At 40.0% G+C, this 26,073-nt stretch overlaps 3 protein-coding genes across 9 annotated transcripts in view; 2 read left to right on the top strand and 1 right to left on the bottom strand.

The window, feature by feature from the left end:
- Positions 1-872: 872 nt before the first annotated feature.
- Positions 873-10,571, top strand: LOC115577352 (dipeptidyl peptidase 4-like). The gene is made up of 26 exons (XM_030410394.1): positions 873-1,101; positions 1,215-1,302; positions 1,800-1,895; positions 2,563-2,654; positions 2,811-2,885; positions 2,985-3,037; positions 3,245-3,314; positions 3,486-3,606; positions 4,145-4,299; positions 4,458-4,555; positions 4,675-4,804; positions 6,223-6,261; positions 6,372-6,470; positions 6,580-6,650; positions 6,758-6,811; positions 6,895-7,019; positions 7,141-7,188; positions 7,274-7,372; positions 7,751-7,820; positions 7,920-8,114; positions 8,386-8,440; positions 8,648-8,747; positions 8,849-8,907; positions 9,017-9,089; positions 9,714-9,787; positions 9,938-10,571. The coding sequence occupies exons 1-26, from the start codon at positions 1,099-1,101 to the stop codon at positions 10,028-10,030; spliced, it is 2,235 nt and encodes a 744-aa protein (XP_030266254.1). The 5' UTR covers positions 873-1,098; the 3' UTR covers positions 10,031-10,571.
- A 2,311-nt stretch (positions 10,572-12,882) lies between these two features.
- LOC115577224 (glucagon-1-like) lies at positions 12,883-16,259 on the top strand. Its single transcript, XM_030410198.1, has 6 exons — positions 12,883-12,947; positions 13,062-13,167; positions 14,267-14,428; positions 15,110-15,226; positions 15,649-15,792; positions 15,873-16,259. The coding sequence occupies exons 2-6, from the start codon at positions 13,070-13,072 to the stop codon at positions 15,895-15,897; spliced, it is 546 nt and encodes a 181-aa protein (XP_030266058.1). The 5' UTR covers positions 12,883-12,947; positions 13,062-13,069; the 3' UTR covers positions 15,898-16,259.
- A 944-nt stretch (positions 16,260-17,203) lies between these two features.
- LOC115577220 (sodium-driven chloride bicarbonate exchanger-like) overlaps positions 17,204-26,073 on the bottom strand; it is a 44,951-nt gene continuing 36,081 nt past the window's right edge. For 6 of the 7 annotated variants that reach the window (XM_030410190.1, XM_030410189.1, XM_030410195.1 and 3 more), the window contains 11 exons: positions 24,530-24,635; positions 23,582-23,743; positions 22,463-22,576; positions 21,893-22,054; positions 21,538-21,789; positions 21,355-21,423; positions 21,087-21,260; positions 20,877-20,999; positions 20,695-20,759; positions 19,959-20,072; positions 17,204-19,115 (listed from right to left, as the gene is read on the bottom strand). In XM_030410190.1, coding sequence (XP_030266050.1) covers positions 19,040-19,115; positions 19,959-20,072; positions 20,695-20,759; positions 20,877-20,999; positions 21,087-21,260; positions 21,355-21,423; positions 21,538-21,789; positions 21,893-22,054; positions 22,463-22,576; positions 23,582-23,743; positions 24,530-24,635 — 1,417 coding nt within the window. In that variant the 3' untranslated portion in view covers positions 17,204-19,039. Of the gene's footprint in view, positions 19,116-19,570; positions 19,609-19,958; positions 20,073-20,694; positions 20,760-20,876; positions 21,000-21,086; positions 21,261-21,354; positions 21,424-21,537; positions 21,790-21,892; positions 22,055-22,462; positions 22,577-23,581; positions 23,744-24,529; positions 24,636-26,073 lie in introns of all 7 variants that reach the window. The other variant, XM_030410193.1, reaches the window with a different exon arrangement.

Raw genomic sequence — 26,073 nt, forward strand, 5'->3', positions numbered from 1 at the left:
AACATTTCCCTGTGCGTTGTTTCTTATTTGACATGTTCCAGTCTTGCTTTAAGGAACTGTTTCGGCAAACAGTCGGCAGAGACGTAACCAGGACCTTCAGATGATCATGAATGAAGTCTGGGAAATTTTCTATTGGATAGTTTTCTACGTTTCAACTGTTATATTTTCTTAATTTATTCATATTTTTGTATTCATTTGAATTAAGTTATATGGCGTCTGCTTCTGTGCATGCAACTGCTAATAGTTTCTTTCTAACAATGTCCTCAACTCAGTGAAGAATAAAGTGTGTGTGTGTGTGTGTGTGTGTGTGTGTGTGTGTGCGTGTGTGTGTGTGTGGCTCCCCGGTTATTTACGCCCATGGTTATTATTCATTTAATGCATTTCTTCATTGTTTTTCACAATTCTTTCGCAGACTTGATGTGAAAAAAACTTTAAATGAGCACATTTTTTTGAATATTTTGTATTACTTGTATTTCAAATGTGCATTTCGTGTACTCTGAACATCACCTCGAGATACAGACACCTGTTTTCCTTTGCTCCACATCATTATGGTCGCATAATTTGCCAGGCTGACGACAGTGAGCAAACAATCTGTCTAATCCCCCCTCATATCTGGGCCTTTATCTCATTATATTATATGTGTTTTATATGTTATCTATCCAGTAAAACACAGGATTAACAGGATAAACATCCGGATGAGGTTCAGGAAGTTTTTGAAACAAAAAGGCGACTTGTTTCATATCAATTGCAGGCTTCTAATAATCATAATATTTATAAGATAGGTCTTTGTTAAGTGTCATATTCTCATAAATTTGGTGGTAGAGGTGTGAATGAAGGACTTGTTTATGGTGAAGGGTTATTGGGAAGCAGCCACACACACACTTCCTCAAAACACGGGCACGCCACCTCCATCAAAAACCTGACGAACTTTACTCCGCTGGACATTTATTGTCCCACCTTTGAAACTTCACTTGAGATAATATTTAACAGCAAAGCCGGAGTAGCGCATAACTTCAGTGCTGTCCGCGCGTCGAGCCGGCTGGATCGGTGGAGTTGTGATCCGGACGGATTTGGGTTGCACACTTCACTGAAGCAATAATGGTTGGTGGTGGTTTGTTGGTACTCACTTATCGATGTCGTGTCGGGGGTGAGCTTCACCCGGAGATCTTTTGGAGCGGCTTTCTGACTTTTTTTTTTTTTCTTTTTCCGCACAGGTCTCCGTCGCCAAAGTGATCCTCGCAGTGTTCGGGGTAGCGGTCGTCGTCATTTTGATCGCGGTGCCCACGGCGATCTTCCTAAACAGTGAGTATTGGCTGTTAAGTGATTTACATGTTGGCATTAATGCATCATCCGTGGTCCGACGCACCGTTAACCCGCGGAAAGAGGGTACATTACGCACGCGTCATTACGCACGGTCCGTTTTGGATCGCTGTTAAACGGCACCTCTTTAAATAATCAGAGGGAATGTGAAGACATGCAATTAACCGTGCTTTAATTTAAGAAAACAAATTTCTTACTTAAATGTATTTTAATTGTATTCAATTTGTCACGTCACAGTTTAATTTTGCTGATACAACACGTGCGTTCCTTTAAATAGCTTCATACTCACTCAGCACACTTCATGACAATTCTCATAATCACGCCCTGACGTAAGAAATATTCCACTCGCCATTATCAGTTACAGCCTTTACAGCACTTACCTCCTTTTATGATGATGATCGTAATGTGTGCGTCCGATATCGTATCTGTGACCTGTGACCTTCAGCCCTCCGCCAACTTTTTCCTTACATGTGCTTCAGAGGACACTGACGAGGGCAACCAGAGAACTTTCACCCTGGAGGATGCGTTCAACAACACCCTGAAACCAAAGTCCTACAACTTGAGGTGGATCTCAGGTGGGAGAAAATAAGCCTTGACAGTGACATTGATTACAGACGGGTGTGTCTGGTTTCTAAACTGTGAATCTGTCTGGGAACTGAGGAAGCCTTGTTATCTACCAGTGACAGTACTGTCCTCTGTTCTGGTTACTTATTCACTGAGATTGATCCCCTAATTCAAATCTCACCTGTGTGTGTTCATACATGTGAGTTGTTTGAAATTTAGTGGGTACCAAACACATGTTTATCTGATGCCAGGCTTGTGAGGATTTAATAATACACAAATCAATGCAGGATATTCATGTTGGTCAGCGTTGAGGAATGTTAAAGTCAATATGAGTTTATGTGATTAGTTAAGTATTGTTTGATCATCGGTTAATAACTGCTAACTCACAGTTACACCTCTCACTTAAGGTTCAGCGTGTCGATCTATTGGCCAAAATTGGATATAAAGGATGGATGGATCACTGTGACATTTATTACAGACATTCATGGTCCCTAACACATTTAACTAAGATTGCCATGCAACAGACATGCTTAACAGCCTTAGCGTCATTGTGCGCATGTTGCCATGCTATCATTAATGATTAAGTCCAACCTCACTGAGCCCCGAGCTATCTGTAGACTATTTCCTTTTCTTTTTTTTTTGTTATATTACATACATTTTTCTCATTTTCCTCCACAGACCATGAGTATCTGCACAAGTCCCAGGGCTCAGTTACGATCCACAATGTGACTTCTGGAACCTCCTCCGAGTTCTTGAGCAAAGCGACCTTCGTAAGTAATTCAACGTGCATCTGTGTCCTTAAACAACATAAACCACAAAAGATTTCAATTCCAGTTCCATACAAACGCTCGCAGTGTTGTCTGCGGCTGACGTGAGCAGCGGCTCGGTGAAACACTCTCACAACAGTTTTCTTTTATCCAACACAGGATCAAGTCCAGGCTTATGATTACCAGCTGTCTGCTGACGGCAAATATGTTGCGTTCATGAGCAACTATAGCAAGGTGTGGTGAACTTATACATTTTACAGTCACATGAATTCAATGCATATTTAAAGCTCCTGGAGTGATCCACATTGTTTTGTGTGTTTTTTGTCCCATTAGCTGTGGAGGCATTCATTTACAGCTACATATTCACTTTATGACTTGGAAACTGGGTAAGTACCCAAACTATGGACGGTCCAATTCATGCACTTACGATAATTTAATGCAATCCAGCTGGAAGCGTCCGTCAACATGTCTACGTTTTGCATGCAGAATACATTATTCTACATTTCTGTCTAAATCAATGCTAGTGCAGCAGTTAAAGAGTAAACGTTACAGAGAGAGTGATGCCATTTTTGTCTTTTTTGACTTCATTTCAGCAAATTTCTCACACCGGACATTCCTCATGAAGTCCAGTACTTTTCCTGGGCTCCTGTAGGGAACAAACTGGTAAGCCTGGACGTGCAAATGATTGGTTATGTTTACATGACTTTGAGTGACAGTTGGCAGCTTTGAAGTGGCGAACAAGCACACCTTTCACAAACACTTCAGCGGAGCACAATGATTTCAAAGTGGGGTCTTTTCTGAAGGTATGTGTTTGTGTTCTCCATGTATTTTCAGGCCTACGTTTGGAATTATAATGTGTATGTAAAGAGCGCGCCTGAGTCGAAGCCGGTTCAAGTCACTATCAACGGCGAGTATAATGTGATCTTGAACGGGATCCCGGACTGGGTCTACGAGGGTGAGTGGCAGATGTTCATAATTCATGTCAAACTATAAAGCCTTTTCAAACACGGTATTAATGCCTGGATTTGGATGATGGCATCTGATCCACAGGGGATTAAGGGATCGAACCATTCCCTTTTTCCGATTACTGATAACCCGCTCTACCACCTAGCCTACGAATTTCTCACTTTTCACCATACAAACACAATATTGCTGTAAAGGTCCTATCTCATTCCGAAGTCCTTGACGCTTTGGGAGGGGGCCGACCTGACCTGCAATCCCAAAGCGTCAGTATTCTATGAGTTGGGAATGGGACTACAAACTCAACTTTTCTTACAAATAGAGAAAAGATTTTAAGATTAAAAGATAGTTATTTTATAGCATAGGTTCCTCATCCACCATGATGCTAGTTATAACTCCAATTTACATTCTGGACACTTTCCGAGATTGATCACAATCTGAAAGCATCGGATTGCTTTCGACTTATTGGACCTCAACCTGACCCAGACTGAAGTCCTGAATCCTAACTCAGCTTCGCACTTTCCCCCTTCCAGAGGAAATGTTTTCATCCCATCAGGGATTCTGGTGGTCACCTGGAGGAAAGCACCTGGCCTATATTGAGACCAACGACACCGAGGTCCAAATAATAGAGTACACGTGGTACGGTGATGAACAGTACCCCAGCACTGTTTTAATTCCATATCCAAAGGTGAGACAGCAATGCATGGCTTGTTGGAATCTAACATTATTTTTCTTGGCTCCTTGTATTTTTGCATGTCAGTTAACTGTGTACGCTGTGTTCAGATTTGGTTGGCATAATCTTTATGATATAATCTTTATTATATCCCGTGCTCTTTTCTTGTGCAGCCAGGTACTCCCAACCCTGTTGTAAAACTGTTCGTTGTGGACACCAATAATGTGACTGACATTACTGAGGTGGTAGTTCCAGCCCCATTCGGCTCGGGGTAATGAAACTGTTTCAATTACGCTGTTAAACTTTGGATCGGGCTTTTCCATCCTGCTATCAGGGAGCGAGATCACCAACATAGTGTCATCATTTATTTGATTTCTTTCTTGCTTACAGTGAGCATTACTTGGCCACTGTCACTTGGGTGACAGATGAACGTATTGCTGTCCAGTGGCTGAAGAGGCTACAACAACACCTCATCCTTCAGATCTATGATCTGACTGGATCTACATGGAATCCTGTTGAGGTAAAGCTTGATGTTATGAACAGGTATTATTATTTTATCTCCATCAGACCAGGAATGACACAGAATTCACCATTTTCAAAGCAATTGAACCTACATGCAACAACACTTTTGTTGAAAGGGAGGATAACTACGCCTTGGTTAGGTTTAGGAAAAGATCTTGTTCTCAATCAAAATAAGTACATTAATTACATAAGTAACATTTTGTACGCAAGCACGTAACTACCAGACAGCAAAGACCAATGGATGAGGTCGGGATAGATGGTGGGGAGTGAGCCAAGACCTTCACACAGGTGAAGAGTTTAACTCAAACTATGAATTCCTTCCTTTTCTTGCCATTGTTAAATATCTCATGATTGTCAGAGGAAATGGAAAATAGGAAGCTACCTTGTGTTGAACCTTGTGTATTGTGTTGACGAATTAAATTACAATCTTATGTATGTTAATTTGGTAGAATCAATGTCTTATGGAGCTGGATCACGGCCACACACACTTGTTTATTCCATCTAAATGTACCCACACATAAATGGATGAGGAGACAATGACAGCTCTATTTTCAAACAATATTCAAAATTCCATGTATATAAAAGAGTTAATGGCAGATGTGTCTTCTTCTTCAGATTAAACAAAAATGCCCAGTTGTTAGTCTCCATCCTCTCCCACAAATGTTAGTCTGAAATTTCATGACAATCCCTTCGGTAGTGTCCACAAAATTGTGGACCACTCGACACAACGACATTTATAAGGTAATATGAGGCTTCAGCAGTCTGGATTAATCAAATCGAGTGGTTAAGTTAGGTTATATGAGTGAAATTCACTCTAACTATCCCTCCACCTGAGCATAGCAAAGAAACAATGTTTAGGGAAACAAATGGAGAGAATATTATACAAATATTGACTAAATGAGACTGTTAGAGTTTCATATGTAACATATACTAACTCAGAGCCTTTGGAATGCGGTTTTGCCACCATCTTTGTCATTGGAAACACATTATTTTAAACTGATCTGAATTAAGCTACCTGACATTTAGCAATATCTCTACTGTAAACGGAACAATATTGAACATCTCTTTTCTCGGTTCCTTTTCACAAACTCTTGCTCTCCACTACTTTGTTACTAGTGGTGGTTTCCACCTGAAAGTCACATCTGTCATTGATTTAATGTTAAACCGCAAACTTTGTAGCTTAAAGCAGTGAGGCTTCATACATAAATTCAGTTAACAGCAGCAGCTTCAATGACATTTATCTGTGTAAAAATGTTTCACATGTTACAGCTGCCTGCTGTTCGAAATTCCCTATCAGCTAAACTGTTTCTAAATTCAGTTCTGGCTTTAAACTGATAAGGCCATTGTATTTTTATATTATATAGCTGTAATATAGTTAAGTACAGCTATAAAAAAACAATTTTATATCTTTTACAGAATCTGGAGGTGAACAATCCCACCGGCTGGGTTGGACGGGTATGTACAAGCAACAAATGTGAATTGATCCGCTGCTGAAAATAATCCCACAACAAATGCACTGTTTCCTGTTCCAGTTTCTGTTGGACTAATCAACTTGTTCTTCCCAGTTCTCTCCACCGGAACCAGTTTTCGCCACAGACAAGAACAGCTATTATCTGCTGAAGAGCGACACCAAGGGGTACAAGCACATTCATCATGTGGTCGGGGTAGGTAGATAGAGGTAGTCCAGTGCCACACCATTTTCATGAGTCTTGCACGTCATCACTCATATTTTTTTCCTGTAACATACTGACACATTCCAACTCATTCATGCAGGGCAAAGCTACACCAATCACTACTGGAAACTGGGAGGTCATTGACATTCTGAAAGTAACTGCAGACAGCGTGTAAGTTTGAAAGTGTTGCATCGTCTGCATACAGCTTTATAAACATGTCCCATGTGCTCAACTCCTCAGTGGCTATAATGCACTCAATCATCCTAATTATTCCACAGATATTATTCAAGTAACCAAGAGGGTGGCAGGCCAGGAGGAAGGAATGTTTACAAGTAGGGGTCTTTTTTTTCAGTTTATTTATTATTTCTGTGATCAAGAAGCAATTCCATTGACTAATAGCGTTGATGTGTGTCAGGTGGACTAAACAAGGGACACGCAACACAAACCCCTGTCTGACTTGTGCGTTACAAGGAGAAGACTGTCTTTATAACTCGGCCTACTTCAGCCATGATGCTTCCTACTACCGTATGAGCTGCAGTGGTAAGTTATGCTTATTTTTCTTCCCTTTTTCAGATTTTGCAATATATATGTATGTATATTTTAATGTTTTTTATTAAAGGTAGATACCAACTGACAAAATATTATTTTATTTTGCACAAAGGTCCTGGAATTCCTAAATATTCCATCATTGATAACCGGATTAATAAAGGTAATCCACAAATTGGTAAGTAAATCTAAAATTGTACCCATGAGAAAACATCACATTAACCAGCTTTGTGTACTTCTACTTGTAGAGAAAACAGTATTGGAGAACAATGAGGATTTTAAAGGCCTAATATCAGACAAAGCAATGCCCACGATGCTTCGAGACAAAATTAAACTTTATGGATTTGGTAAGTTAATTCAGCAGTTACTAACAGTTTATATTTTACCAGTGGAGGAAAGTATTGTATTTAATCACACATTTGAAGTTTAAACATAATTTCACTTTATACCTCTGCGCCACATTATTTCAGATAAATGTTTTATACTTCTTACTCCACTACATTTAACTGAGGGCTATTGTTATAGCTCAAATGTCGAACTATTCCTTCATTTTTCACAAAAAGCAAAGATAAGAGACAAGGTACAAAAAAATTGTGATTGGTGTAGCACAGCTTTGTCTTTTTCTTCTTTTCCACCCCATTTATCTCATGACCCTTTGTGAAAATAAATCTCTCCTCTACAACTTTTTAAACTGTTTTCTATGGACTCTCACATTCTTTTGACAGATCTCTGGTACCAGATGTATTTGCCTCCAGGATTTGATAAATCCAAGAAGTACCCTTTACTAATAGATGTGTAAGGATTTATACATATAATTAAATATAAGGCACATGCTTTTCAAAATAGGTGTAATAAACTGGCAAATAAACTGGTAAATTTTGCCCAACCTTCCAGGTATGGTGGTCCCTGCAGTCAGAAAGCAGACTACATCTACAGGGTGGGCTGGTCCACCTACCTGGCCAGCACTGAGAAAATCATCGTCGCCAGCTTTGACGGAAGAGGAAGCGGTTTCCAAGGCGACAAGTTAATGCACGCAATCTACAAACGTCTGGGAACCTATGAGGTGGAAGATCAGATAAGAGCAGCCAGGTAAGGAGAGCGAGGAGCAGTTTAGACAAGTCAATGCATCTCCCGCTCAAACAAACAGCCTCAAGCTCTCTGTTTGCCAGAAAAGCTTGATGAAACTGGATTTGACTTGTTTTCTGGGGTTGAAATGCACCCGGGCGTTCACAAACACACTCATAGGAAATGCCATTAGCACCACCAAGTGACAACAATAATCAGAAGGCCTTTGTCCAGTTGATATCCATTTAATTTTACTGCCTTTGACTGAGATGGTTGTCTTTTTTCTGTATTTCAGGGAATTCATTGACATGGGCTTCATTGACAAAGATAGAGTTGCTATTTGGGGCTGGGTAAGTTGTCAACATCAAGTGTTTGTCTTGTAAAAATGTTACATAACATTACATTATAAGAATAAAATGTATTCACGTTGCATGTGTACTTCATGGCTCAGAGGGCAGTAAATGGCTGTCAAAACAAGTTAATGTTTGACCCCTCTGTCAGTGCGATCGGTCTTTACTCAAGGGTTATGGTTAAGATGAGCTGTTTATCTCTCACAGTCTTATGGTGGATACGTGACGTCAATGGTCCTGGGAGCTGGAAGTGGAGTTTTCAAATGTGGAATGGCAGTCGCTCCAGTTTCCAAGTGGGACTATTATGGTAGGTTTTTGTCTTTTTGAGCAAGCTTTTCAAGGTAACAACCTTTCCAGACCTTGTACACTTCACTGACACGGGATGTCTGTGATCACTGTTTATTCCAGATTCCATCTACACCGAGCGTTACATGATGCAGCCTAAAGAAAACAAAGCTTTCTACGAGGTAACGTTCCAGACTCGGATAATGAACTCTCCTTTCTTGTATCAGAATGTCATAATTAGTTTTCCTATTGCTTACGGTCGGTAATAAACACATATGTAATTGTGTGCAGAACTCAACGGTGACAGAGAGAGCCAAGAAATTCCACTCGGTGCAGTACCTGCTGGTTCATGGAACAGCTGACGGTGAGTTAAAGGAGCCATTATTTACTGGTGTATTTGTTTGATATTTCTCTGCATATTGTGTGTTATGTTTTACAGTGTTACAGATAACATGTTAGATATGGTTTCTTTTAAAACCTGACGACTATACATTTCACAAGTTAGAATTGGCATGGAGGTGTGTGCATGGGAATTGGCCATGGAAGTGGGCGTGACAATGGCAGGGGCTTCTCATAGCAAGGTGAACCTACAGGGCATTATCACTTTAACAGGGCAGGCATCTGTTTCCCCCTGACTCCAGTCTTTATGCTACGGTACGCTATGCTAACCATCTGTAGGCAGTAGCTTCACATTTGTTGTAAGAGTGTCAAACGTGTAAATGAATCAATCTTACTATCTAATGCTCACCCATTATGCAAATAAGCAGATTTCCCAAAATGTTGAACTATTCCTTTAAAAATGTACGTATATACTCACTGTGTCTATAAAATTATTTGTTATGGTTTTTTTGAACAATGGAACTTTAGTCCCTCAAGTCAACAAACACTCAAGGCTAAGTAGGATAGTCAGGGTCTGTGGTCAACCAACAAGTGCATCCTCCATTCAAAGCCTGGTTATTTAAATGTTGTCATTGCTGTGTTTTTCCAGACAATGTACATTTCCAGCAGGCAGCAGAGATCTCTGAAGCTCTGGTGGAAGAGCAGGTGGACTTTGAGGCGATGGTGAGTAATCAGGACAATCGAAGGAGGAATCACAGGAATCCTTCATTTTTTACTAGACCTTGCTGATGAGATGTGCATAAAACATTGAACATTTTGCTTACTGGGACTTATTAGTAGAATTTTAATGAACTTTTTGTGTTTTTCTCCCAGTGGTACACAGACAAGGACCACGGGCTCGGCGGCGCGGCGTATCAACACCTCTACAACCACATGACTCACTTCCTGCAGAGGTGCTTTGCGTGAGGTCCACTGGATCACTAAGATTTCTTCTCACTGCTCATGTGAATTAAATAAATCTGCTTTGGGATAAAGGTTGTAATTGTTAATGCAGGCTTGATTGCCAGAACGCCAAAAGTCTTCAGCAGAAATGTGATGAGTCCAAAGCTGTCCAGGACATAATGTCTGTTCAGTGTCGGTGGAATGTTTTGTTGTATATTATATATTTAGTGAGAAACAAATAGCTACTCGAAGCTATGACATTTTTTACTTATAACACATCTTCATGATTTCTTTTTTGGGCGGGGTGTATGTGTTTATTTGTTTCATAAATTAAGAGGGCATACATACAGCCAATGTAATACTGTAAACATTGAAAATGTCCTGTCAAACTGTAAGGGTACTACTTCAACATGAAGGGTTTTAAAATATTGTATTAAATTATGTGCAGAAACATAACGCACCACGGTAATTTTTTTACCCTTTTAGTAATTGTTTTGAGATTGTTGATGTCTGACGTAATAATTGCTTTTCTAAAATAATAAAGAATAAAATAACGAGGACTCTTTTTGTTTGAAATATCATGTGTTTCATTTGATTTTAAGGGGAATTAGCAGCGTGATGTTAGCATTCATTGTGGAACTTTCTAACGTGCAGCTCTGTAAGGTATCATGCTACCACGCCCACAATCACAATGTTAACATTTTAAGGGATGCATTTTTTGCCGTTAGCCTCTCAGCTATCAGGTAGTTAAGTGCTCAAAAACAATGGGTACGAGAAACAGATATAAGAAACCTAATTTTCTGCGACAAGATTTAGGTTAGCTGGGACTTCACGCTACTGTAGTTGAGATTAGCCAGATGGCTACATGGTGCAACAGCTTCAGCATCAAAGTAGTTCCCAGTGGGGGACAGCCTTCCATTCCGACACCCTTCCACTGCGAAACACCACCATTCCGAAACAACCCCACTCCGAAACACCGCTGTTCCGACCCTCCCCCCAAAACACCGCTGTTCCAAAATGAAACACTACTGTTCCGAAATTGATTTTCCAGGTTTACATTACTTCCTACATCACACACTGCCGTCCGCTCACCGGCCGCACTCACACAACTCATTGTTTTTTATAGCTAATAGGCCTATGTCACTATCTTCATTTATTATATAGTATATTTTCGCTTGCAGCAAACACATTTAAACTTTTGTCTAATCTTTTTACACGCGCTATCCGTGGTGCTGAAATCCCCACTTCCAGCCGCACTCGCACAATTCTGAAATAAACTGTGGCCCATGGGTGCGATCTGCCGGGGAATGACCTCTCTGGTCGTTGGTTTTAACATAACTTGTCTTTGTGGAAAGTTAACAATGTATGAGTGGATTGAGCAGTGCTGCTCAGTTTGTCTTTGAAAAAAAAAGAACCCATATCAGGCTGTGTCTGAATATGCATGAAGTTTGGTATAACGCATTGGAGCAATTTTCATACCATTTCGGATATTTAGCATGATAAAGTAATTTCAATTCAACATAGCCATTTGTCCAGCTGATGCATAATGAGCGTTATGTCATTAATATGAAGTAGGCTTGTTTTGCGGTTAATTAGCCACATGATCCGTTTGAACCCACAAAGGAAAAAAAGATAAATGCGCAGCCTCCGTTTCCTTTCTGATTGTGTCTGTTCGGAGTGGGGGGGTTTCGGAATGGAGGGGTTTCCCCAATAGCCTTTTCGGAATAGCGGGGTCTTTGAAAAAAAGGGAAACCCCGCCATAACGATGAATTGAAGTCTATGTTCAGAACAGCGGGGTTTCGGAAAGGCGGGGTGTAACCGTTCCAGTGTATCATTTGGTGTGGACTAGCTTGAGAGAGACCCTGCATATCAAACCATTGATGTTAAGCGTGTTCACCATCAGCCACAACGTTTGCTAATAGTACTCAAGACGATCCATTCAGCAAACATTTCACTCAAAACTTCAAATATGCTCATGGTGCTGCTAGCACAAAACTCAGGATACATCTCTGACTTTTTTATCAAGCACCAACAGCGGGTCAAACGTTTCACTCATCCAGTAAAAACTTTCAGTGACTTTTTTTTTTGGTTTTGAGTGAATACCTGCAAAGATAAGCCTCCACTGTAGCCAATTTTGTTTAGTAATAATTAGCAAATACAAATAACCTACGAATTAGCATGCTAACACACCAAAGACTTACCGTGCGCACACAGCAAACAACGATGGTTAATATGTTTGCATGCTAATGTTAGCATTTAGCCGAAATCACTGGTGCGCCTAATTCTCAGTAGGCTAATGTGTTATTCGACTGAATAAAGTTTTGGTTTATGGGAGTTTTTGGACCGAATAATATTGCGATCTGTCAGTCTTAACACTATGCTGATGGCTCTTTGTCTTTACTACATGGGACTGTATATGAGTCATACACATGGACGTGTATATTCACAGGGCATCAATCTTTATTGATCAATGGCCCTTGTAAAAACAGAGATAACTGCCACTGATGCGAGGAGCGGTCAATTTTTCCCACCTTTTAAATTTGATCGGAAAGAATCCACAAATACTGACCCACCTCGCAGATACGACCGCACACGTATCGCTTCCTATCGTGATGACACAGTAGCACATTAAAGCATCTTCCTTACTTTCTGTTTAACAGGATGAGTCGCCGTTGTTTGATCTTAACACCTAAGTACCAGCTGGCATCACGCATGAATAGCACCTTTCCTCTTGGCTTGTTGATTCGGCAGATGAGACAGGGCCCGTGTCTAATGGGTTGAGAGTAACAGGTGGATCTGGCCGAGTGGTAAAATCGTCCCACCTGAGTGGACCCGTCCTCCTCCTCCTATTACAGTATATAAGACAACAAAGTTAGAGAGGAGGGTTAGATTCACACAGGGGAACTAACAGCAGCGCTCTTTGGAAAGACAAGAAGAAAAGGTGAGTTTTGCTTTGTAACATTGGTGAAACTTCTTTACCTTTAGCTCTCTGATGCCACATGCAAACTCTTCCTATGTGTGTGTGAATGTGTGAATGTGCTTTGGCGTGGCGCAGGTATAACCATGAAAAGCATCCACTCCCTGGCTGGTATCCTTCTGGTCCTCGGCTTTGTGCAGAGCAGCTGGCAGGTTCCTCTGCTCGAGGCTGATGACAGCTCAAGGTAGAGAAATCACATCTGGACTAATGAGGTCGTCTTTGTTTAACGAACTACAGTTGCCTCTGCTTTTGTTGTCTTTATATTCAAAGGAGGATGGGAATAGAAAGTTCTCTGTCGCAAAAACGGTCTTAAATCTGACCGAATCATGATAAACTGCTGGCACGTTGATCTAAAATCTAATCTGAAAAATCATCACAGTAAACGCATTTCTCAGATTAATTTTGTTATTTAATGGACCCGAAACATATTCCAAATGAAGAGGATGAAATATTTTAGCTATGGATGATATCTTTTTTAGACAGTAAAGGCATGAAGTCTCCCTGCAGTTAAATCAGAGGATGATATACTGCACTGACATCCTGTCATTCACTTTTTTTTTTATAAGAACATGGTGCTGCAGATGTGGATCATCACAGTTCTAATTTTTCATAAATGTTGGAAGGCTGTTGTACAGAAATAAAGCAGAAACTGTATAGAAAATAAAAACATGGGAGATAGAATTGAGATTTTGGAAATTGATGCTGCTCAAACCTGTGGAGAACATGTGCGAGGTAGATAGCATTTTTAAAGATTGGTTTTATCATTCAAAATAAAAATACTAAATATTAGTTATGGACAAATCTGTGCAAATTTAAGCTTCACCTTCGGAAACTGAATATGTATATGTTATGTTGTAATTGCTTTTTAAATAATGGGTAGGAAAATAACTTCCTCAAAACTTAATACTTTGTTCCAAGTAAATAAAAGAAATTGCAGGAAAGGGAAGCCAGAGTAAAAAAAACTGGATTTTTTTCCCTCCACATTTTCCCTTTAATATATTTGTTTTACTTTATTACAATTACTATAATTCTTTTTATTATCAGTATGGAATGATTCCCCACTATGTTATTCACAAAGGTTTCAACATAATGATTTGGATTTTATGAACTCATTATGCACAGGGATTAAATAAATAAATAAAATAAATTTATTAAGATGATATATCTTTTTTTTAAATTAGATTTCATTTTTTCCATCTGGTACAGTACCATATTTAGTATTTTGCAGTTATATCTACAAATATGAATTGTATAAACTGACCCGAGTGTTTTCCCTCCCGTAGTTTCGAGGCAGACGACACATTAGGCGACGAGCAGAAGGAGCTGTCGAACATGAAGCGACACTCGGAGGGGACCTTCTCAAACGACTACAGCAAATACCTGGAGGACAGGAAGGCGCAGGACTTTGTCCGGTGGCTGATGAACAACAAGAGGAGCGGGTCAGGGTGGGAAGCGTAAAAAACTATTATCATCACAATCAGCTTTTGTTTTTAAATTCTGAGTTGTTAGACTGCTACATCATATTATATTGTTAAGGCATTTTGCTGTTATAGCTGCTACAGATGGAGATAGATTTAACTACACTGGGCCCTGCAGAGGGTCGCAAGATAAATCTGAGTGGTCATGAGAGGATTAATGAGCGAGGAAGAAGGAAAAACTGTCCTGCTACATACACAACTTCGGACTTTTTGTCTAATGTATGTGACATATTTGATAGTTTGACCTCTTTAGACCCGAAACTATTATTTAAATGGAATCACCTGAAACCAAAAACTGTCAGTTGAATCTTTTAAATCCCTTCAAGTTTCAAATCAAATATTCATGATTAAACTAGTAACATCAAAGTTTTAAAAAGGCACAATTTGCTTTTATATATAAAGAGTTTAATCCACAATTGCTAGCAGATCATAATTCACAGGTGCTAAATTCTTATTGGCGCGTTGAAGCTAGTGACATCAGCTCTTCCCGACTAGGCCCCGCCTTCTTTAAATCAGTGAGAAAAACAATTCTTATTATGTTTTTAGGGCCTTTAACATTGCAAACTATCAGGTTATCATGTTTTTCAATGTAATCCTAATCTTCAAAGTTTTAAATTGTAAACATAAACCCTCTCTTTGTGTTTCCAGTGCTGCAGAGAAGCGCCACGCAGACGGGACCTTCACCAGCGACGTGAGCTCCTACCTCAAGGACCAGCTAATCAAAGACTTTGTCGCCAGGCTCAAGTCTGGACAAGTCAGAAGAGAGTAGGCTGTCCCTCCTTCCTCCTCCTCCTCCTCCTCCTCCTCCTACAGTGCCAAAATCCAACAATCATTCCACCCTGATGAGAGAGACAGAGAGCTAACCAATCACCAGCTTCTTGTGCCACTTGTTTCCTTTCTTTGCTTGCCCCCTCCCCCTCGATGTTCCTTGTTGTGCTTGTGCTAAAATAAATCACCTGAACTTTTCTCACCGCGTTGATTGATTATCTTTACTGTGTGAGATGATTTTTTTTATCTTTTTTATTTTGTCGTTGACACGAGCAGACGAATGCACCAATCACCAAAATGATCGCAGCGACATGAAATGTCATCACCAATCAGGGGAATCATTAAACGGTGGTGTTCTGATAGTCACATTGTTAGAGGCCAAGTGGCACGTTGCATTATGTGCCTGTGTACATGCTCAGATCTGAAATGGAGAGGCGGGGTGAAGCGTTCAGCAGGAGGCATGTAGACGGGAGCTTCACCAGCGATGTGAACAAGGTGCTGGACTCCATGGCGGCTAAGGAATATTTACTCTGGGTCATGACCTCCAAGCCTTCAGGGGAGAGGTAAAACCGAGTCACGCGGCTCATCTGATGTATAACAGGAATGCGAGGCTCGGTGTGATTGTGATTTTCTCTCTTTGCAGTAAGAAAAGACAAGCGGGCCAATGAGACACTCCAGGACTCCCTCTGCGCTGCACACTAAGCCATATTCAAGAGGAATAAGAAGCCATACAGCTTTGGATGTGATCGTTTAAAAGTCTTTTTTTTACTTAAGTGTGTGATGCAGACGTGCCAAATCTGCCCCCCTCGTCCATAGTTCTTATGGTGGACAAGAGGCGAGTCGTGAAATCGAGAGCATATTTTTTTCTACAAGTTTAAATTATTTTCTATATTTTTGATGTAAAAAGAACACATTTAAATCTCAGGTTTAGAGGCCTATAGGAAGAAAAAAAATAACAAAAAACACATAGTGTAGTTGGTTTTCATTGCATATTCTAAATCCGCTCTGCAAAATAAAGTTTTTCATTGTGTGTTTGTGGCATTATTTTCATATGCTGATCTATATTTTTATCGGCTGGGCTCAGATGTGGGACATTCTTTGAAAAAGGCTCAATAACTACCTGAAACAACTGGTTACTGTAGTTTTTTTTTTTTTTTAAAAACATTCAAACAAGTGGAAATGGGGCATTTGTTAGGGACTATTTTCAGCGGTGGATTAATACACATTTGACCCTCTAGTGAGTATAATGCTTTTCACCATTTTTCTTTCTCGATTATTTACTGTACGTATAACTATGAAGGCAAAACTTTGACTTGTAGTGGAATATTTGTACTTTGGGGATCTGACTCAATCGCAGTCTGTCTAGACAGACGAGATATATGACTTGGTCTAATGAAAATAGATAAAGATATAAATCAAAATTATCTAGTAGTAATTTGCAGCTCTTAAGATTTACTGCAACCTTCTATTATTATTCATTCAAAATTGTAAACTTACATTCTTATCTTCTCTCGGCAGTCATTTCATGCAATCCGAGTTATCTCCCGGGATCAGGGGAAAAAGCCAAAACACAATTCAAAACCAGCCTGCAGGAGGTGCAACAGATTCCTCGTCCTGTTTATGATTCACGCAGCCATTTGAACGGGGATGGCGGTCTCTCCGGGAGCATCACGGGTCAGAGACACAGGCCTGTATCCTGTATCTTTGCCATGTGGATGCCTGAGGGTGCAGGGGGGCTCTCGGCTCTCTATCTCCCATGAGGCCAAAGACACGGAGCTCCTGAGGTCAAAGGTGGAGAGGGAGCCAGCAACCACACACTGAAGCTGGAGAGCTGCGTGGAACGACTCTGGGGAATACAGGATGATACAATATTGAAAAAATATCTACATACGGTGCGAGAATTGACTATCCTGTGGACAAGAGCAAACTTGTACCACACAGAGATCAATAAAGCACCACATCACTGCAGCGGAGTTGGTTTAACATCTTTATTTATGCTCTCACTCACTCGCTCTCTCATACTCGTGAAACAAATCACATTATAACAACAGATCTGAACTGATAGGTTTCTATACAGGTGACTTAAATTATTAAACAGAAAGTGTACAGCTATCACTACCAAATTTAAGGCAGAATTCCACACAGAAGTGGTCAAAATATTTGATATTGATATAATTTTGACCCATATTAGTTTTTCTAATCAACTAAGAACCATCAAGTAGACAATGGGAAAAGAACATCTACAACAAAAACCTGCCTTCAACACTGACTTTGTATTATTAATATATTAGTAACATTTTACATGAATAAAATATACTATGTATTATACATTGTTAAGACTCTTTACTGTTTATTACATGTTGCCCTTCCCCGAAAAAGGGTTTTATTGCATCTCTAGAAGTAACCATGGTCCTGCTGCGGGACAGTCAAGTCTGCCTCACCAACATGCAGGTGTTTTCTTTAAAAACAATTAGCTTCTGATGCTAACACATTGAGGGTCGTTTGGATAGGAGATCACATGTCCATGGATGACACTTACTGACAAGATGACAAAGAGAATGACGGTGGAAAACACAGAGCTTTCTGTACAATCACCCTTTAGTTCAGCATTTGAGTTTTTAAAAAGCCAAGGCCAAGTAGCTAAAGATACTGAGAGTACCCAAACTATGCTGCCATGCTAGCTTGAAAATGTAATTTTCCAGTAAGCTGCCCCAGAAATACTGTCCTCAAAGGAATAGTGTATTTTGGGAGTTGTGCTTATTCACTTTCTTGCTCAGAGTCAGATGAGATGACTCATTTGCTGTCTTATATCTGTACGGTAAATATGAAGCTAGGCTATCGCTCGCTATCAGCCAAGAAAGTTGCTGTTGTTGTTCACTTTTTATACCAGTTTTACAAACAGTGTTAATAAGTGAGCATGTTTTTTTGCATCTGGATACAGACAGGTTAGCTGTTTCACCATTTTAGGTCTCTGTGCTAAGCTAAGCTAGCCGGGTACTGTCTCTATCTTAGGTAGCTTCACAAACATGAGATTAGTATCAATCTGCTCATCCAACTCTAAGCAAGAAAATGAACATGTTTAATTCCCAGAATGTCAAACTATTCCTTTAAATCGCTTGGGGGGAAGCCTTACTGGAGACATTTATGTGTGAAATTGCAATGGAGAACACTCTGGAGTGATATGAGTTGTCACTGTCACAAAAACATTTAGATATACAGAATATATAAAACGTATATTTAATAATTCCAAAAAATGACTAGATTCGCTATAGAGCCAACTTGTTGAGATACCAGTGAAATAGATTTGTATTGGCAAATATCTACTCTATAGATTTTCTATTGTGAAGTGCGTCAAGTCAATAGCGGCGTTAAATACTGCACACTACGTCCACACGTTTGCAGTTTGCTGTGGCAGGTTTTTAAAAGGACAACTCGCAATTGTTGTAGGTGGAAAAATATAAAAACATACAAAATACAAATAAAGTATATTTTAAAAATTGTTTAAAATTTCTAATTGGCCCATTGACACAGCATTTACTGTAAGTGGTGTATAATTCTGGCTTCCTTCTGCTGCTGGTATCACCAAACATAGATATACATAGAAAAAAGAACACAAGTGTGTCTCGCTTCATCGTGTTAATACTGTTGCTAACAAATTTTTCTTTAATTTACACAACTCGCACACAGACTTACATGACAAAAAACACAGTGTAGCACAGTACAAAGGTGGCTGAGTGTGGCACGGTAAAGTTTTTTTTTGTTTTTTGATCTACTGATTTGACAGCACAGTGGCACCGCCAGTATGTGTCATCACAAACTTGTCTCCCTGTCCAAGCTCTTGTCATGCCTCCGGCGCTTGTGTCGCTTTTCGCCGCCACTGGAACTACTGCACGGACAAAACAAACATTGAATTAAACCAAAAGAGAAAAAAAGCAAATGCATTTAGATTCATTTTCAGTACAAATGCAGAGTGCAGATGCCTTGCCAGCGTGCTGACGACAATCCAGATCACACAGCATGCAACTATGTCTCATAAATCTTTAAAGCATTAAAGCACTGACACTTCAATATCTTGTGACATTGAAATATACAGTCAGGCTGCTTGACAACTTGCAGAAGACATCATAAAACATATCCTTGCAGTAACATGCACACCCAGGCCATGCTGTCCCGTCATTTCACCAACATCCATTTGTTACTGAATTATCTCTGTTTACCGGGTCTTCGAATCATCACTTGCAGCTCAGGCCAGCACCGCTTTCATCATGCAACAATCGACAGTCACCAGCATTAATCACAGGACAAGACTCTCCATGCTGACAGGGATTGGGAACTTCTTACCTTTGGGATATCAGCTTCTGAGAGGTTAGGAAGGGGAGCTTTAGGGGTGGGGTGGAATGAGAGAGGCAGGCGTGAGACACTATGTTAGTCTACTCTGTGGGAAATCTGCGAGGGCAGGGCTGCTCTTAGATAAACCCCTTTTATCTAAACATACTAGCTTCTCAGTTTCCTGGAAAAAATACAAAGTAAGTGTTCCATAACTAAACATCCTACTACTTGCTTTGACACCCAAAGCACAATTTTCCCTTGAAATTAACAGTTTTTTCTTTTGACCCTACAAAAATACACAGGATTTGGATTCAGTAAGTCCCTATGCAGCATTTGGTATTCAAGCCCTCTGATGTATTAGAGATGTGGAAATAAAAGTAATGGTGTTAAGGAGGCTAACCTTTTAGCACTTGGTTCCTTCTTGGTACTCTCAGCAGGGCTTACACTCTTCCACACATTCCCGAAAGATCCTTTTGACATCTCATCAGTGATGTTCACCGTGGCAGGGTCACACCTTCAGAAACAGACACAGGCGGGTATAACACATTTCAGATTTCCAGGTAAAGTTTTCTCCTAGGAAACATGAGTAGTTAAGGATAAAGTAAGGGGAGGAGAAAGTAAGGAATACTGATAACTGGAGCAGCTTCCAGTTTTAAAAGAAAATTCAGCATTTTGGAAAATAGGCTTAAACACTTTCTTGCCAAGAGCTGAATAAGAAGACTGATACTACTCCTCACAGTAAAATAAGTTACAGTCGGGGAAGCATTAAGCCTAGCTTAGCTGAGCTTAATATGATTAGTTGAGAGTAGTGAGGCTGCTCTAAAACTGTGAAGTTGTTGGTTGTAAAACTAAAAACAATGAACTGAAAGACACTAAAAGCTTCTGTAGAGTTGGTTGATAATTCTCTGTTAGTATGTCACTATGTGCAACACCATATTAATTTATTCAATTATTAATCTAAAAATACTGATTATAGCAGCTGTAAGTATGTTTTGCTGATATTAGTTAGACATAAATTGCATTTCTACCTATAACTAATTTTACACTGTGGTGTTCCCACTTTTGAATGTCATTTTGAATGAATGTCATTCTTCCACCTCAAATGAAGAATATGATTAAGGATCAAAATTGCTTACTTGAAGTTTCCCTCCAGTGGCACCTGTACAATCCCTTCTTCCTCTGCAATAATACTGTGCTCCTCCTGAGGAAAGGAACAAAAAGAGAAAACCTAAATAAACTGCATGGTAGCAACTTTCCCGATGCATCGGTGAAATAAAAGTCGTCAAGACTCTGCCTTCATTAAAGTCTACTCCTGTACCTCTTCTTGTGCATCCTCCAGTTTCTTCTTCTTCCACTCTGGCATCAGGTCGTCCAGCCAGCTCAGTTCTCTCTTAGTGAACATCAAGTCTAGCAGCTTACGAATAAACACCAGGGCCAAGACCTAATGCAATAGAAACAGGCAAATATCAACCAATCATATGCATTAAATACGCATGTATATATGCCTAGGCGAACACACTCTGATTACCATCATGGGGAAGACGATGGCGGCCTTGGAGGTCTTGATGACCCAGAGCAGGATCAAGCAGCTGAGCTGAACGATGGTGAAGAGGTGCACCTTCCTCAGTGGGACGTGACGAAGGTAGATGAAGTCCGGCTGATGTTTGGCCGGCATGCTGAACAGCCTCAGACGGTCAAAGAACTGCATAGACGCAAACAGATAATACATTTTCATCTTGCATGCTTTCTCAATTAGTCCTTCTAATCAAGCACCAGCAGGCAGAATCTGAGCTCACCTGAATGCCTCTGAGTGAGGACGCTCCCATGTACAAGAAGACACCATACAGCACAGGCATGGGGATGAACTGGAGACAGACAGATAAATAATCCGGATCAGTGGCTATATTACAAGGAATATGTCATTTAAGGATGATATTAGGGATTTTTGGTAAATCATTTTTTATTGTTCATCGACTGACCTTTAGCATAGAGGTCATGAAGACAGAGCAGCCCATCAGGGTGAAGATCATGAGGCCCGTGAAGCGCTGCTCTCGGATGCCCAGGAATTTGGGCTGCTCTCCGGGGGCTGAACACTCTGACTCAAGCTTCAAGCTGTTAACGTGGGAGATGGAGAGCACGGTGGCTGCGACGAACCACGGCAGGCCCATCACCGAGCACACGCCCAGCATCACCCCCACCACAAACAGGTCCAGGTGGTAGCCACAGCCTTTCTGGAGATTGAGAAGAATATGGCAGATTTAGATTATTTCATGAACGCATTTGGGGCAGGTGGTTGTTTTTACCTCTTATGTTAAATGTCAGTTTTGAAAATACCTTCAGTTTGTGCTCCTTCCTGTTGATAATGACAGCTGTGATCTGTTGGTCCATGAAGATGAGGATGGTGCAGAGCAGAGCAGGGATGAAGGTGATGATGGTGGTCCACCAGGGGTTAGGCCCCACTGGGTTTATAAGCCAGCCACGATCATCTCTAGTAGGCTGGGGAGAGCAAAGAGAAAGGTAGAACGAAAAATAATCTGTTAAGAGAAATATAACATCTAAAAATATTTGATTTTTAATTAATGTTCATTTTGCATTTTAAAGCAAAATTGAATTTATTCAACTATTGATCGACAGCTTAAGGATTGATACAGTTATAAAAGATCCTCTATGACGCACGTTTTTCTTCAATTAACTAGTGTTCTGCAGTGGTTTAATCAAACATGTGCAAACAAAACTAAAACTAAAAAATAACAAAAACATAACCAGCAAATTTCATTAATGTTAAAAAGAATAAACATCACAATTGGATGGCATCAAATCTAAACAATGCTATTGTTCTCCATACACTTCTCTTGGCCATTTTTCATGTAAGGATCTATAATGGAGGCTTTCATGTGGACTTACTTTGAACTTGTTGGGGACCTGTAATTTAGGTGAGGGGATCCCCAAGGCATAATCTACAAAGACCATCGTAAGGATGGTGATGAAGACGGCAAAGTCACTGATGATGCCACGCACCTGAAGAGAACAAAGAGATAATACACTTCAGACAGTCCACTTCTGCAGGGGCTGGATCAAACACAAACTCAAGGCAAAAGTCAGACACAATATATGCACACTGTACTGAAGGGTTCCTGTTGAAAATTATAAGAGATTTAATGTTAATATATGTGATCGAGTTAATTTTTTAATTGTTTCTTTTGTTTGTTTTTAATTTGCTGTTGTGTTCGCCCATTGCTAGCTTGTATCTGCTTTGGTCATTGAAACCCTTTTGGATAATTATTAGATATATACATAAATGTTTCTATGTTCTATCTCTCTGCATGTGTTGTGGTTTGATCACTGCCTCCTTTGGTGAATTATATTAGGTATGTTGTTGTATAATATTTGTTTTGATCTTAATTTCCATTTTTTGACCTTCAAATAAAGGCATGTTTTTTTCCACCACATTAAAGTATCAAACAGGTTTTCATCTGGGGAGGAAATTTAATATCAACTCTCAATTGAGCAGATTCAGATTGTTCTGCTTGATGATGTTTATGTAAAACAGAAAAATTAGTCTACCAGGAACTGTCCAAAAAAGTCCCTCAAATCAAACTCAGGTACAGATATTTCGTCTGATTTGAGATATCAGCAGTGACATCACCACAAGGTGGCGCCGGCACACTATAGATTATTGTGTCAGCATCACGCCACATATTACGCCCATGAGTGTCATCTCAATGATAAATCATAGAAATTGCACACATAGAAAGGCCACACGGACTGCAGGATGTTTGCTGTGCTGTAAAACAACCAATAGATGGCAGCACAATCTAAAATGACACAGAGGCAAAGTTATGACATGAAAACCAATTTCAGTGCAATTTCAGTCCCAAAGGCGAAATGAAAAGTAAATGGAGGACTGTAAAATCAATGGGGCTTTAATTCACTTGATGACAGTGTTAAACAGGAACATTATTTCTAAATATAAAGACGTGTTTGTGTGATATTTAGGAGCGATTAAAGTGCAGGTACACGTGCCTTGGTGGGGAAGTAGCGGCTCGTCTTGAACTCCTTGAGGAAGGCGGACATGAAGACGGTGGAGAAGAAGAGGACCACGCACCAGAAGAGGACGTCGGGGATGTAGGGGCCGTGAGGGCTACAGGCGGTGCCCACGAAATCTCCGTGGAACATCTCGCACTCCTACTGGCACCAGAGGACACAGTGATGATGATGATGATGAGGATGATGGTGACGATGATGATGAGGATGGGGATGAGGCCAAAAAAATGATTAGAGTGGCAGGGGCGATAATGGCGATGATGGATGTCGGCAGTGAATTAGTGAAGTCTGAATACCAACAATGTAGCACACTCATTATCGATTCCTTCAGCACTCTATGTTTTAAATATCTATATACTGCATGATTCATCCATTTGAAAACAATCCCTGCCTCCCAGACTTGTTTCTGCTATACGTCTAACGAGCACGTGTAGGAGTGACGCAGCATGTAGTCACTGGCACGACTGATTTGTGTCTGGAAGTGTGAGAATCCACTCATTACACCACGTCCGCATGCTCATTCTGCACGACTAAATCCTGTGAAATCCTGCCCACACGTTCTTAATCCCTGCCTAGACTTATGACGCTTCTTGATAAAGCAAATTTGTGGGCAAAGTAAGACACAACACATTGCCAGAGACTGTGAGAAATAACCCCAACTTTCAAGGGGAAATTTGTTTGTGGTTGAAGTTTGAAGGCTGTGCGCTATTTATGTCCCCTCTTCTCTCCTCCATACACACACTTTGACTCCTATTACTTAACAGCTTACAGATCCAGATCTTCTTTGGGGTGTTTATCCATCATTAGAAGTCTACTTGCTTCCAAGAAAGTCGATTTCAACTCTAGGATCTTTAGGCCACTGAAAAAAACGTATTGCCAACAAGCTATTTTTGCTATAATTTTCTCCACATGTCAAGGGATCCTTACCTTGACCTCCAGCATGGTCCAGTTGACTTGGGAGGACGTGATGTTTCTCTCCTCCCAGTACTGCAGGGTCTCATTGCTGGGGTCCCTCGGCTCCGTGCACATACACCTACAGAGGAAATTTTTTGTTTTAATTTAGTGTTCTGAGAACAAGTTGATTATACTGATAGAGTAAAAAAAAATAAATAAATAAAAATAATAATGACACTTTTGGTAGAGCAAGACAAACCAAAGCAAGAATCAAGTCGGTTTGTTTGACTAACACAGTTCAATATGTCTACTTGGGATTTTGAAATTATGGATTTTTTAATTTGCCCGACATTTTTAGAGCAAACAATTAATTTGAAAATCAAGAAAATATTCAACATACTAAAGGTGCATTATAAAAAAATTGGCTAGCGGGTGAATTCATCTTCAAAATAAAGCGTAACACTGGAGAAACATTAATCACTTTTATCTGCCGTTAGCTAGTTAGCTCAGTCAGCCATGCAGCTGGTGGTCAGCGAGGGAGTGTTGGTGCTTACACCACTTGGACAGGCCGAGGGGGTAGCTGGTTAGCATGCTACCTTCAGTAAATAACATAACATAAAACGCCATAATGTCAAAACAGTTTTTTTTTTTCATGTTTTCATCTAATACTCTCACATATTGCACCTTCAATAAATAATAGAAATAATCATCAGTTGCAGCCTTAAAGTACACACAAATGTTCACATGATAGGACTTATTCTGCTGGCATTTTACAAAACTAAATGTCAGCATCCCCCGCTGTCCATCACAGCAGAATAGAAAACCACAGAAGGAGCTCTTGGCTTCACACAGCTACTCGCCAGCTTAATGCATGACGCTCCTGACACACACTCAACATGGGATTATTCACTGTAAAACAAAACCCATTACAGCAAAACTGGACAGGATGTCTACTGTACCACTGCACCATCTGTCCGTTTGATGACGCAGCAAAACATTGGAGCGCGTGTGTGCAAATGTGCCAAGTTGGGTTTACTGTGCGTGCAACATGGGGCTGCAACAACAATGACAACATCAGTACAGAATACTTAATTTTCTATACTTAGATGGATAGATGACTGGGAATGTTACACAGTATGTAACCCCAAGTCAGTTAAACTTTTCATAGCAGAATTCCTTGAAAAATAAAATAAAATAAAAATATTTTTAAATTTCTCAAAAGAGTACTCATTTTAAATCAGATATACAATTTTGGCCATTAAATGTTGGAAAATTACAAAAACCCTGAGAGACAAGTTATACAAAGAATTCTGGTGAAGTCTTATCTCAATTATTTTCATGACTTGAGAACAGGTGAAAAATTTGTCAGGTGTAAAAAGGCAAGGTAGTTGGTTTTGTCCAGTGAAGCAGTGGGGAAAATGTTACTGGCAAAACGATAATAGTAATTCATAAATAGATAAAAATAATTCACCTGGAAAACACTTTTTTTTTAAACCTGTATCACCTACTAAAAAAAAACTAGCTTCTAAACTGTAGACATTGAAAAAGTAAGAGAGCGATAATCCTTACACTGCACT

Source organism: Sparus aurata, chromosome 24, assembly GCF_900880675.1.
Source record: "Sparus aurata chromosome 24, fSpaAur1.1, whole genome shotgun sequence".
Classification (NCBI taxonomy): domain Eukaryota; kingdom Metazoa; phylum Chordata; class Actinopteri; order Spariformes; family Sparidae; genus Sparus; species Sparus aurata.

Bases quoted from the DNA above. Each gene is read 5' to 3' on its own strand.
- LOC115577352 (XM_030410394.1), top strand. The intron at 2,655-2,810 runs GTAAGTAATTCA...TATCCAACACAG, and splicing joins TCTTGAGCAAAGCGACCTTC to GATCAAGTCCAGGCTTATGA. The intron at 3,607-4,144 runs GTGAGTGGCAGA...TCCCCCTTCCAG, and splicing joins CCCGGACTGGGTCTACGAGG to AGGAAATGTTTTCATCCCAT.
- LOC115577224 (XM_030410198.1), top strand. From the start codon at position 13,070: ATGAAAAGCATCCACTCCCTGGCTGGTATCCTTCTGGTCCTCGGCTTT. The intron at 13,168-14,266 runs GTAGAGAAATCA...TCCCTCCCGTAG, and splicing joins GAGGCTGATGACAGCTCAAG to TTTCGAGGCAGACGACACAT. The intron at 15,227-15,648 runs GTAGGCTGTCCC...GTACATGCTCAG, and splicing joins TCTGGACAAGTCAGAAGAGA to ATCTGAAATGGAGAGGCGGG.